The sequence below is a fragment of the Typha angustifolia genome, chromosome 10, assembly GCF_048772165.1.
Source record: "Typha angustifolia cultivar Huaian chromosome 10, ASM4877216v1, whole genome shotgun sequence".
NCBI lineage: Eukaryota > Viridiplantae > Streptophyta > Magnoliopsida > Poales > Typhaceae > Typha > Typha angustifolia.
The window spans coordinates 7,999,278-8,012,443 of NC_133248.1; the positions used below are offsets into that span (position 1 = coordinate 7,999,278).

The 13,166-nt window shown below is 34.6% G+C and overlaps 2 protein-coding genes and 1 long non-coding RNA gene across 3 annotated transcripts; 2 read left to right on the forward strand and 1 right to left on the reverse strand.

Annotated features, from left to right (window-relative positions):
• Positions 1–378: 378 nt before the first annotated feature.
• LOC140768808 (thioredoxin-like fold domain-containing protein MRL7L homolog, chloroplastic) lies at positions 379–1,909 on the reverse strand. The gene is made up of 4 exons (XM_073109229.1): positions 1,017–1,909; positions 848–929; positions 653–764; positions 379–568 (listed from the first exon to the last, which is right to left on the reverse strand). Exons 1-4 carry the CDS (start codon positions 1,691–1,693, stop codon positions 447–449), a joined length of 993 nt encoding a protein of 330 aa, XP_072965330.1. The 5' UTR covers positions 1,694–1,909; the 3' UTR covers positions 379–446.
• Positions 1,910–3,891: 1,982 nt separating this feature from the next.
• Positions 3,892–8,755, forward strand: LOC140768423 (inactive glucose-1-phosphate adenylyltransferase small subunit 2, chloroplastic). Its single transcript, XM_073108688.1, has 9 exons — positions 3,892–3,897; positions 4,921–5,211; positions 5,913–6,182; positions 6,348–6,506; positions 6,665–6,768; positions 6,864–6,975; positions 7,839–7,937; positions 8,212–8,334; positions 8,639–8,755. Exons 1-9 carry the CDS (start codon positions 3,892–3,894, stop codon positions 8,753–8,755), a joined length of 1,281 nt encoding a protein of 426 aa, XP_072964789.1.
• Positions 8,756–10,357: 1,602 nt separating this feature from the next.
• LOC140768962 (uncharacterized) lies at positions 10,358–12,053 on the forward strand. Its single transcript, XR_012105824.1, has 2 exons — positions 10,358–10,432; positions 11,221–12,053. It is a non-coding gene; the product is annotated as an uncharacterized lncRNA (long non-coding RNA).
• Positions 12,054–13,166: the final 1,113 nt, after the last annotated feature.

Genomic DNA, 13,166 nt, shown 5'->3' on the forward strand with positions numbered 1-13,166 from the left:
CTAGTAGAGTTGATAGGTATCTTGCTCATAACTAAGGAGGTCATAAGTTCTAACTCCAACCCAAAATAATATTATGGAGAAATTGTTTGGTGGTTAATGATTTGGTAGTTTGGCTCGATTCAATTGATGGTTTGGCAGTGCGGTTAACTTGGAAGAACAGCTTGGCAACGCAACAGCTTGGAGCAGGTCTCGGCGGTGTTTGATTCAAAACAATTGTTCGGTGACGCATATGGCTTAAATCCTAGATTAGACAGCTAAAAGCTTAGTGAGACCTAAAGTGTCTCCGTATCTAAAAATGGTTAGTCTTTTGTTTAGCCCATATCTAGCCTTTAGACTCATGAATGATAAAAAAAATAAAGATTTATTAATAAAGAGCTTCATTTTGGAATATAAACCGTTTATACAATAATCTACTTTGATCATAGATCTGACATTTCCATGATCATCTACAGAAGTGATGGTATCTTTTCTTGAATCTGACCAGCTGTTTTACTTAGGCATGATGGCCTCACTGCTTTGTAGTAGAAGAAGGCCATGATCTTTGACCACTCTTCTGCTGTCCTGACAACTGAAACAAGAGAGAAAGCAAAACTATGAACTTCTGGAATCAATCTCACCAAGTATAGTGTAAAGACTAAAATGTTCATACTACCTTTGTCGCGATGCAGTATCTTCCCTGCTTTTGTGAAGAGGATCTCAGGGAAGACAGATACCTGCAGAGCATCGACAAGATCATGTTCGACGCAAGCATCTATCCCGACACACTGCAATGGTATAATTGTCATCAGAAATGATACAGAACTCATATGCCATCTTATTCAAGCATCTTGATCATGTCTCTTCTTACTCTTGGTGAAGGCAGGCCAGATTCCCAGAATATTTGCACTGCTTTCTCGAGCTCGCTCCTGGCCATCTCATTCTCCTTAGGCCTGTCAACGGTGCCAAATGCTCTCGTGGGACATCAACAAACACTTAATGGTAGCAAATGAAGCATTGCACATTGTGAAGAAACAAACCTTTTGTATCGATTGTGAACGAGTATAATCAGAGGATTGAAGTCTTTAAACACAGTATCCTCCCATTCTTTCGTCGTGATTTCCCTGATCGGCTGGATGTAGTTGTCGTCCTGCCATGCAATCTCCTCGTCGCTGTCGTAATCTTCGTCATCATCCTTCTTGACATTCTTGATCGTGATCTTATTAAAGAACTGATCCAAGTTGAATCCCCGCCCATCAGCATCTTCCGGCCAGTCTGGATCCTCCTCCTCGACCACTAAAGTATAGTCTTCCAACAATTTCTTCATCTTGATCTTCCTTTTCTCTGGGTCAGTCTCCTCCTGCATCTCCGGGTTTGTATCAAGCACTTGACGGATTTTCCTCCTCATTTCCTCCCTCTCCTCCTCAGTCATCAGCAATGGGCCATCATCATCTTCATCATCGTCGTCATCATCATCACCACTCTCCGTATCATCATCGTCGTTATTGCCAAATACTAATTCAACAGCTTTCGAAGCTCTTGGTTGCTTATCACCGAAACGGGCAATCCGCTTATACCTGGATGAAGAAATCTTGAAACAGGGATTTCTGGAGCGCGAATGGAGCGCGCAAACAGGAGGAGAAGAGAAGCGAAGATGGGTGTCTTCTCTTAGACATAGTGTCAAGCATCTGGAGAGCAATGGCAAATGTAATGCCATTCTGCGAGCAGTAGAGACAGAACCAAATACCCACTAAAAATCTCTACTCTTCCCAAGCTTTCCTGCAGAGTGAGGGTGTCAAGAAAGTGAAGACTACTGCTGAGAACTCACTTACTGCTAGTAAGTGTGTGAGAGCACAGAGAAAGCTCACTTTCTGGGGGGGGGGGTCTTCGGACTTCAGTTAGAGAAGACGGATTTGGGAAACAAACGATGGGGATCCAAAATATCTCTTCACCCGACCCACATAACTACTCATTTTTAAAGGGAAATTTGCATTTAAGGCACTATATTTTTAAGTATTTTTGGTTTACACCCTGTTTTTTTTTTATATAATAAAAATATATTTATGGTTTATAAACTATTTGCAGAACACACACCTTGGTTAAGGTAACTATATACCAAAGATTTTATCCTCCTTCCATTCATCTCTTCTATCGGATAAGAAGTTGATGAAATAAGTACATCATAAGTGTGAGATCTCGATAGAGATTGCATAACAATTGTTTGATCATAGTATGAAGACATATCACATTTCTTACTATGCATCTCTAAATCCATACAATTTCACCGTTCTTTTCAGTAACATAACTAATAAATATGAATTTCTCTGCCTTGATATCATAATTGGTCCGCTTTACATCCAATACGTGCACATAAGCAAAACCTAAAAATATACAATAGATAAGGTTTCATTCTAAACAATAATTTAAAATGAGATTTCATACTACAAAGCTCAATGATATGACATGTATATATCATTTGGAATATAAACCGTTTAATATCTCTTTATCAACAATTTTTGAAATGTATTCCAAATATTATTTAATATCTTATTCATTATATCTCTATAAATAGATGTTTCCAAAATAAACATAGTATTGCCACTTTTTTTTTTATGTTACTTCTGCAAATGATCTTCATATAACTCTTGGACTTAAAAGGTATGCCTCCATTTATGAATTTCATAATGAATAATTTGAATTTATGAGTCTTTATATCTCGAGAGATAAACCTTCCATTGAATCCATAGTAGAGACAATTCAACAAAATCTTTGCATGCATAATTTGAAGTACTTCCCTTTTGTTTTTCAAAGGTACATAACCTCTATCTCACTAAATAGCCTCAAATATGAACATGAACACCTCCTTTTCTAAAAATGTAAGAACTAAGATTTTCTACACATTTAAAATCGTACAACCATAAATAAAAATAAGAATGGAGAAGATAACCCTACAATAAAGCACCCAAACAAACGTAAATAGTATAAACTATAATATTTCTTAAGAAATAACAATAAAAATATAAACCCACAATACTATGTTTTGGAATAGAGAAACCAAACTTATAAGACAAGCTCACAAGAGATAGAATAGAAAGTCATACAGGAGCTAATGAAGACGATAATCTAAAACCCCTCACACTCTTGAATCATCTTACACATACTAGCTTGCTTAGTTTCATATAACTAAATAAGACCTCTAAATAACAAAATTTAAGCTATTCTCAAAAAGTCTCTAATATGAAAACTACTAAATTAACCTTGGTATCGATACATCAATTAGTTAGATGAAATAACACTTCAGTAAATATAAGCAAGTTTAGCACTAATATTTGACGGTTATTAGCATCTTACTATAGTTTTTATGAAATAAGCTTGCGATAGATTTTTTTTTTAAGTATATCATTATCACGTAAAATGATTCGTATAAGTTACTATCTAAATCAGCGATTTAGGGAAACTACTTCCATTGCAGATAAAAATTTATATGGCTGATGTGGGTAACAAGTGCTTTGGTAAATAGTTTTAAAACTAAGCAAAAGGGTAATCTCATTTTTTTTTATCAATAAGACAGGGCTCCGGTGGTTATTTCGGTAGGTGACCCAAGTCAGTAAATGGATCAATGAGGTTGGAAAGATCAAAGAGGTTGATGTACTTTTGGGATGTTGGCTGGTAGCATTGGTACATGATTGCATATTAGCATGTGATGACATGCTTATCTTGGGAACCACTTCATTCCATTTGCTGCAGCAGTGCAAATAGTGGGTGAAGCTTTGTTCCTCTCTTAAGCTTTTGTCCCTAAAAGAGAGGACAAATCCTCCTCAACTCTTCATCATATCTATCTCAAAGTGTGGATTACCTCCATTCCATTCTCTGGTAAATTCTCTTCCTCACTATAGTGAGATAGCTATGACTACAATGCAGGTGAAAAAGAATATTGGGCACATACCTATGAGTAACAAAAGCTATTGACAACCATTATACATTCCCTTTGGAGTAAGAAAGATGGCGCAATCTAATGTTCATGAAGAAGGAAAGATACATATTCTCCTATAGAACTTTTCTCTGTACTTGAGCTGGTGCAAGCAGCACACTGCAATATATATTGGAAGAGTGCAACACAGGTGCTAGTAGTAGCATTAATTCTCAGTAGTTTGCAGCTTGTTTTATTTTATGATGATGGTATTGCATTTGAGTCCTTGCATTCCTCGTGTACGTATGAAAACCGTTACCTCGATTTGTTCTGCAGATCTCAGTCACAGACCAGCACATATGCTGCAGTCCTGCCGTCTCTCGAACTCAATCATCTGTAGCTCATTTAAGTTGCAGAAGGGCACACCACTGTTCCCTCCATTGAATCAGGCATGACTTGCTATGTTTATTCCACCCCAAGTACATTTTTTGTTTCATTTAGTAAATAAGAGTACATTATATTCAATCAGTTTCTATGTTAACTTTTGAAGAACATGCATGTTAAAATGATAATAAAAAATGAGCCTGAGTTTGAATCCTTATAGTCCTCTTTGTAGTTAAGAAATAAAATCTCCACCTGATTAGTTTTTCTTATGGGGCATTGTTAGAATATAAAAGATTAAGTCAATCATTCTCTATCATTTCTAAGAATTTAGAGAAAATGGTGAGCTAATACAAATTAAACTAAAAGAATACTAGCACTGTACTCATAGTTGATTCATAAAATAAATTCTCAGTAAGAGTTCTGCTTTTAGAATTAATGGAATGGGTTACTGAAATGGTTTAAAATTTTATTGATTTCTTTTGACTATATCAAAGGCATATATTTTCACCTTTGCCTTGTGAATCTATGCATTAATACTTAAAGTTACAATAGATCTATAATTACAATTTGATATTGCACTTCATCACCTTATGATAATAAACGTAGTCCAGAAATCAGAAACTGATTCTTTTGTCCAAAATTTTTAATAGAGTGTGTTGGCAATCATACTTGACGATGGATCAGAGACAAAGTTGTATCCATTGACAAACAGAAGATCGAAAGGAGCTATTCCAATATTGGCACATTACAGGCTAATCGATATTGTAATGAGCAATTGTTTCAACAGTGATATCAACAAGATATATGCTCTTAGCCAGTTCAATTCCACATCCCTCAGTTCTCATCTCTCAAGATTTTATCCCGGTGTTGGACCTGGGAAGGAGAATTTTGTGGAGGTTCTTACTGCATATCAGAGTCCTGATGACCAAGGTTGGTTTAAGGTTTGTACTAACTACAAGGCCTAGGTGCCAGACTTGTTCTTCTCTGTCCTCCTCTATTTAATCTTGAGAGGAATAAGAGACAGAGTGATGATATACCGCTATTATTCCTAGCATGATCGATGATGGCTATCGTAGTAGCTCTTATTTGCCATGTAAAAATGTTATTCCAGCTACTAACATATTATAGCTGCTCTGTAAGTATTGCTCCTTTAACGGCTAAACCTGTCAAGAGAACTATAATGTTTTATCCATGAATTTGCATTTCGCTCACAGATTTTGTTTTCTTAAAAGAAACAGTACTTCTGAATTCAGATGCAAAATTTAGTAGGATTTCCAATTATTTGAATATAAATATTAGAGTTTAACATTCTGTACAATATGGAAACCTTCGTGAAAAGGATAATTATTTTCTGGAGCAGTAATTATATTGTTCTCCGTATACTTGGTCCACTAATATGTTTGTAATGCAGTGGTCAAGGACTAATTTCATGGTTTTCTAATTGCAGTAAGTGTAATTATTACAGAAGGATTTAAATATTTTAAATTGTATGACTTGCAAGCATTAACTAGTTAATGGCAATATCTATAGAACTGGTATATGCAGCTTACTGAATTCAGTACTTCTGACACACCTGCATATATCTTGTTGACATACTTGAGACTGATGAAAGTGGTTATCTGGGCTTATCATTTGTTCTCAGGGGAATGCTGATGCTGTTAGAAAATGGTTGTGGGTATTGAAAGAGCATTCACTTAAGGAGTTCTTGGTTCTTTCTGGTCATCATTTCTATGAAATGGACTACGGAGAAATTATTAAGGCGCACAGAGAAAGCGGAGCAGATATCACAATTGCTGTTTCACGTCGTAAAATGAGGCATGATCCAAATGTTGATTTTCTAGTTTACAACAACCAAAGTGAAGTTCCTCACCTCACACTGAGTAGTAAAAGAGAAGAAGAACAATATGAAGATGTAAGTCTTTTTGAAACCTATAATGAAAAAAAGATGCTAAAATTCTTTAAACAAAAGTCACCTAATAAACTTCTTTGGAATTCTACTAATTCTAATTATACAAGTTTGACATTTAACATATGTAACATGAAATCTTACAATGCTTGACTTAAATGCGAATTTTAGATTGGAAAATCTGCAACAGAAGATGTCTGTGGTGCCGGGAGAATGGGAATCTATGTCATTAAGAGAGATGTGATGATCAAACTTTTGGAGAAAGACCTCCCTGAGGCTAATGATTTTGGAACTGAAGTTATACAAGGTGCAACTTCCATGGGAATGAAGGTTAGTGCATCATTTTTCTGCAGGCGGCAGCATGACATCTTAATTGCGCTAGAAAAAGTGAATACTTGCATTTCTCACACCTTTGCATCATCTTCAATCCAATTAGTTGTCTGAGATAGTAAGAAAGTCCATTAATGATATAGCTCACATTTTCTCAGGTTCATGTTTATACATTTGATGGTGAATGGGAAGATATAGATAGTATTGATGCCTACTATCACTTCAACATGATGAGTACAAGAAGAAAGTCATCAATCTTCAAGTGAGTACATCTGTAGATAAAGAATAGAGAAGTAATTTGACCAACTAAGCGACAATTGTCTTACGTTTGCCACTGACAACTTATCTTTCTTGCAGCTTGCATGATAGTCAATCTCCTATTTTCACCGTTCCACAGTGCTTACCACCTAGCTCAATTTCTCATGCTACAATAAGAGATAGCATTATTGGTGATGGATGTATCCTGAATGTAGGTTCAAGCATATTACATTTATTTAATCCATATCAATTTTCGTTATTACTTCCATGCGATATTCTTAACTCAGCTCTAGCTATTTCGATATAAGATAAGCCGTTAAGCTAACATAAAGATTTCCTTTACAGAGGGGAGCACATTATAGCTATATATTTCCTTGATGATGTGATAACTGTATCTTTGTAAAGAGAGTGCAGCTATAAGCACTAAAATTGATTACTGAACCATTGACAGAACTAAGTAGAAATTGTTCTGTTAGTCTAATTGTCAACAATGGAATTCCACAATAAGTTGGAAACATCCAGTGAGACTGCTCAAGTGTCTAAGAAGTAAAATAGCAGTGTTACATTAGGTAGTATTTTGACATGGTTGTCACCAGAATTTGAAATTAAAGCCCTCGAAGTCATACTGAGTTTATCATAATAACCTTTAGCATTTAGTGGAATGCAATAATAGAGCACCTTTTTACAGTAATCAAATAATTCAAAAGTGATATGTAAGCATCATGATAATGGTAGTTTGATCAAATTTCCAGAAGGTAAGAAATAGATAATGAGATAGTAAAGAGGAAACGAACTTAAGGCATTCGATAATCCTAAACTCATAGTTCTTGCTGTTGTTTTGGAATATATATACTGAAACGAGTATGCTTTATCCGGTGTTGTTTTCCATGTAAGTAAGATGAACAGCATTTCGTTCCACGATGAACTTAACTCATTTTTATTACCTGCCTATTGTCTGACAAAGTATGAAAAGAGAAACTGGTGATTGACCATGCTCTTTGTTATCCAATTATTACCATAGATATTCTGCTAATTGAAAAGTGACATACTTTTATTTGATTATTTCAAGAATAGAGATGCAGGATCAGCAATTCTGTGATAGGTGCACAAACATATGTTGGAGATGGAGCAGTAATTGAAGACTCTGTTGTCATCGGTAGTGATTATTATCAAGTAAGGCCCACTTATAGATATCTTTGATCCTTCCTCCATCCAATGTGCAATGTATGGCAGCCATTTGGTACTTTGCTCCAGTCCTAACAAGTCTAACTTCACCCACAACATATTATTCTCAAAGTATGCAATTGAGTGAAGTTTGGCCATGATCCTTTTTTATGCTCGTTCACCTAGTCTCTGGAATAATTCTTAGATTTGTGTGCTGCTAACTTTGCATCAATTCATAAGAAAATTACACACTTCTGAACCTGAGTTTCTCTATACTTGATAGACAGGCGAGCGGCAGAATATGGCGACAACCGGAAGCTCAACTATGACAGTTGGAATCAAGGAGAAGACTTACATTAGAAAAGCGATAATTGACAAGAATGCAAGGGTGGGAAGAAATGTCAGGGTACTGTAAGACATTTAAGTATACCATCACAAGTAGTTATCTTGCTCTTCACTAAATAAACTTCAACATAAAAGCTTCAAGGACAATAAAGTTCTTTTCTTTACATACTTATACATTTGCCATGATGTCTTGGTGAATGAATTCTATGCTGACAAAAAAGAAAGTGCAATTCAGATGGCATAAATGCATTCATTAACTCTAATTGTCTTCTTTTTCACTAAGCAGTTGAGAAATCCTAACACACTTAATCCCAGCACTTAATCTCTTATTAATGACAGATTGTGATTATGTTTGATGATTACAGATTGTTAATATAGATGGAGTCCAGGAATGTAACAGAGAAGCTCATGGCTACATCATCTCTGGTGGCATAGTTGTTGTGTTGAGGAATGCAGTGATCCCAGATAACAGCATATTGTAATTGCCCAACTGCCTATTGGCAGGATTATCTCATTTAATTTGTTTGATTACTTCCAACTAAGAATTAAAAGCCTACAGAAGTATATTGATGAGTATTTGACATTATCAAAAATAATTCTCTTGGCCTTGTGACAAATATAAGTGGCATTGTATCAACTTGTAAGTATTGCTCCAGATTCTCTTATTTTTCAGAGATATATCTATGATGTTAAACTAATATCAGAGATCCCTAATCACATTGACAGCATTATAAAACACAACACATTGAAGAAGACCTGAGCCATTGACCTTCACATAAGTGAGATAGCTGTTGTTTTGAATTAAATAAGTCAGAGATTTTATATTTTAAATGACAAATAGATCTGACCAGATTAAAACTCAAGGTCTCATGTTCTAATACTAAATTTACTCACTTGTTATTTTAAAAATTTAAGTACTAATCTTTGACTTTTTATACTCTTCAAATTGGAGACTTACTGGGTCCTAGTTAGATCATTGACTAGCCACTACTCTTCTATTGAGCCTCTATTTGTGCTGGTTGACTTAATATAAATTTTGTGGAAATTTTTATATAATTGCCACTAAAATTATTCAAAATATCATTATTTTCACAATATTCTTTAAAATATCATAATTATCACTAGTATATTTTGATTCTTTTAGAATTATTATTATAATTAGTTTTTAACACAATATTCCTAACATATTATTATTAAGGTTAATAAATGCATATAAATGACTAAGATACCTGCTTTTAAGTTGAGTGTAAAATATTTATTAATAACTTTTGTCTCACATATAATAAGATATTGGGTATAATATTAGATAGCTTTTAAACTATTTTTAATAATATATACAAAGATAAAATAGTCTTTTTATCTAAATTATATTTTAATCATAATTAGTTAGATTTAACTAACGGAATGATATTTGTAAAAAGAGCATAATAATTCGGTGGCGATGATTATGATATTGTAAATAATGTAATAGTAATTATGATAATTTAAAGGGTATTTTATAAATTACATCCTACATTTTAACTATTTTATGATTCACACCTCATCTTTTACGATTTTGTAATCGGATCCTTTCTTTTTCTCTATATTATTTTGACTAAAGGTATCGACCAAATTACTAAAATATCCTCACCACTATTTTTTCTCCTCTTTGTCTCTTCTTTGAAAAAGGCATGAATAATTTAAGTATTTATAAATTATTTTATATATTATAACGAAATATTCTTTTGTTGGTACCATTTAAATTAATGGAGGCCATTAAATGAGAATTACAAGAAATATTTTCTATTTAAAAAGTTTTAAGTGGCATTTATGTAAAAATCCCAATTTCGTAAAGGGATAACAGTAAAATAATTGCCATTTTATTACTTGAAATAAAAACTTTTTATTAAAAATGCCACGTGGCAACATTGTGCTCGTCGACCCGCTTTCTCGGGATTGATCTCGTCAGCCTTCCGGTTCACTGACCTTCCTTAAACCGGACCGGCGTCAACCATCCTCCGCCACACAGCGGCAATTGCATGCTCCTATAGCCGCACGTAACCCCATTACAACCTAACAACAACCACCTTTCTTTGCTCTCTCTCTCTCTCTCTCTCTCTCTCTCTCTCTCTCTCTCTCTCTCTCTCTCTCGTCGATTTCCTCTTCTCCCGATCTCTCAGGTATGATCTCAAGATCCTTCGCTTGTTTCCTCTTCTACTTCTCTACGATCAGCAGTGGATGATCTATGCTTTAAGCTCGTTTGATCTCAATCCGGTGTAATCAAGCCCTAAATGTAGATGATTCATGGTCTTTAAATATTTCTTTGATCCCTGCAGTGGACGATCTCTGTGTTAAGATTGTGAACAATTTATTATTTCTTTGATGGTTTCCACTCTTTTACTGTTGGATTAATAGATATTTATTTGTGTTTCTTTAGCTATTCGGGGAAATGTGGATGGTTGACGTGATTAATAAGTGAATTGTTGAAGATTTCTTTACGATTTGGATTGATAGGTTCGCATCTGGGTAAGTCTGTGGTCGTAGGGAAAAGTAATGGAGAGAAAATTCCACCCTTTGTTTGGTTAAATTGAGGAGAAAAGTGGAAATTTTCTAAGTTGCTTGCTTGATTCGTAGTTGAGATAGGAGAAAGGAAGAAGAATAACGAAAGGCATGAGAAAAATAGCAGAGATAGGGTTAAATAAGTTCTTGCGTGTTTTTGTTTCTTTTTTTTTTTATTTTAATCTTCTCTCTGATTCTTTCCAATTTTTGGGAGAACTGAATAAGATAAATCTCTCACTTTTTCTTCACCATTTCTTTCCTTTTCTTTATAATTGAAAAGGAGCATATTCTCACACATTAAATGGTTGGTTAATTAAATTTATGAAATTGATGGTGAATATTACATGTTAGGAATTCTTTGTTGAGATCTCTGATTATAATTTCTTTGCATCGTTACATGCTAAATAAGTGCAACAAAGGCATGGCATCTTCTGACAGTCTATAAGTAGTGGAGATAGGCGGGGGGGAGGAAGGATGAAGAGAAGGGGGGTTTCATGGACAACCTGGAAGCATCATCCCTTACAAGTTCAGAGTTGATCTCATTGTGGATGCTCCAATTGTCGGAAATATTACCTTGCCTTTAGAGAAGACCGGTGAAATTCCAGTTCCTTATACAAGCCAGAATCTGACGTTGAAAAGATTAAATTCGATTGGTTTTCTTTTGAAGAAACAACTGCAACAGTTCATCTGAAGTTGGAGAACAAGAACGACTTTGATCTGGGTCTCAATCAAATTCGTTGGACTACGTCCTTTGGATCTTCTCTCTGGGATATGATCAGGGGAAAGGGTAGCGGTTACACAATCAAAGGAAATATTGATGTGGACACTACTTTTGTAAGGATGATGACAACAAACGATGACGATGATGAGGTATGTGGTTTATTTATTTATTTATAATGCTAGCATTTAGTGTGATCGTTATCTTATAAATCATTTGCTTTATTTGATAAAGAATCTTTTGAGGTTCAAAGGTGTAAGTTAGGAATTCAGTTTAGTTCACCTTAGGCTAACCAATCCTTGAGCTTCATATCACTATATATTTCCTGGTCTGCAAGGTTGTTCAGTACTGTTTTATTGATTCAAAGCTGATGAATATGTCTTGATTTTTGTTAAGGAGCATGCTATCAGGATCATCTGCCACCTTTATATGTACTCGCTCTTTTATGGTTCTTAACTTAAAATGGCAGGTTTTGGATAAAATCTTTCTAAATTCAAATTAAGCTGATGTGCTTCTCAGGATCACTTGCCACCTTTATATCTACTCTGCTCTTTTCAGTTTTCACCATTACTAAGAACTTATGCATTAATTTTTAGCAAAGTATGAAGTTTAGATTAGAAAACACTTTCTTTCTCAATCAATGGGAACTGTGAACTTCAAGTCATAGGACCATTTGAAATCTCGACGACATAATTTGCTATCTGCTTAATTTCATATGTCACTGGAACATGTAAATCTTATTAAATTTTAGTGAGTCAATAAATCGTCAGGATTGCTCACCATATCTGTTTTACCTTCAACTTTTCCCTTCCTTTTTTGATAAAGAGGTTGTAGTGTCTTGATAAGCATAGTGCTCGACTAAAATATCCAGCTTACACTGAGTAACGAGGGAGTTTTCCTCATAAATTTTAGTTAAAATTCGCATCAATTTTCTTTGCTTATGTTTTATCTTTGATTAACATTAACTTCCATGTTTGATACACTACTTAACTATTGATGGCTCGTTATCTAGCTATCCATAATCCCATGCTCACTGCCTGAGCTTAACTCAATTAAGAGAACACTTCCCCATTTGTCACTTCTTGTTCTTCTAGTTTTGAGCAGCCTTATTTTGAGTCAAGGTCCTCTTGGTCAATCTATTCTGTCGAGGATTGTCCTGTCACGTTATAGATGGTTGACATTACAGCCAGACGAATTCGTCAATTTCCTGAAGAAAATATGATCTAGCTAACCTTATGTAGGATGGAAAGAGATGGTGGTTGTTTCATTTTTTTCCTGGCAATTAAACAAAACTGACGCAATTGCGTACCAAGCTACTGATGATATAATTATCTCCGTTGTGTCATTGAGGTTCTGTGAGTTATTTAACAACTTCTTTCCTCTTAAGAGATTGTATGATTTGAGAATATTTTCAATAAGTTCATTTTATGGGAAATATAATTGTGATTAGAGTTATAAAGTTCTAGTTTATCTCAAACAAGATAGTAGTAAGCAAAAGTGTCACACAAATTCTATAGTATAGAATTTGCAAATTTTATAAGATAGGAAGTTGAAGAACAAAGAACAAAGAAAGATAAATAGACTCAGATTGTTAGAAGATGAAAATAGTAAATCGGATGCCTTATTAAGCTAATACT

What these genes read in the sequence shown, in the direction of transcription:
- LOC140768808 (XM_073109229.1), bottom strand. Translation starts at nt 1,693, where the DNA reads ATGGCATTACATTTGCCATTGCTCTCCAGATGCTTGACACTATGTCTA. An exon ending in CTGGCCTGCCTTCACCAAGA is followed by an intron (nt 765 to 847) that starts GTAAGAAGAGAC and finishes ATACCATTGCAG; the next exon opens with TGTGTCGGGATAGATGCTTG. An exon ending in GATACTGCATCGCGACAAAG is followed by an intron (nt 569 to 652) that starts GTAGTATGAACA and finishes CTCTTGTTTCAG; the next exon opens with TTGTCAGGACAGCAGAAGAG.
- LOC140768423 (XM_073108688.1), top strand. An exon ending in ATGACCAAGGTTGGTTTAAG is followed by an intron (nt 5,212 to 5,912) that starts GTTTGTACTAAC and finishes ATTTGTTCTCAG; the next exon opens with GGGAATGCTGATGCTGTTAG. An exon ending in TCGGTAGTGATTATTATCAA is followed by an intron (nt 7,938 to 8,211) that starts GTAAGGCCCACT and finishes TATACTTGATAG; the next exon opens with ACAGGCGAGCGGCAGAATAT.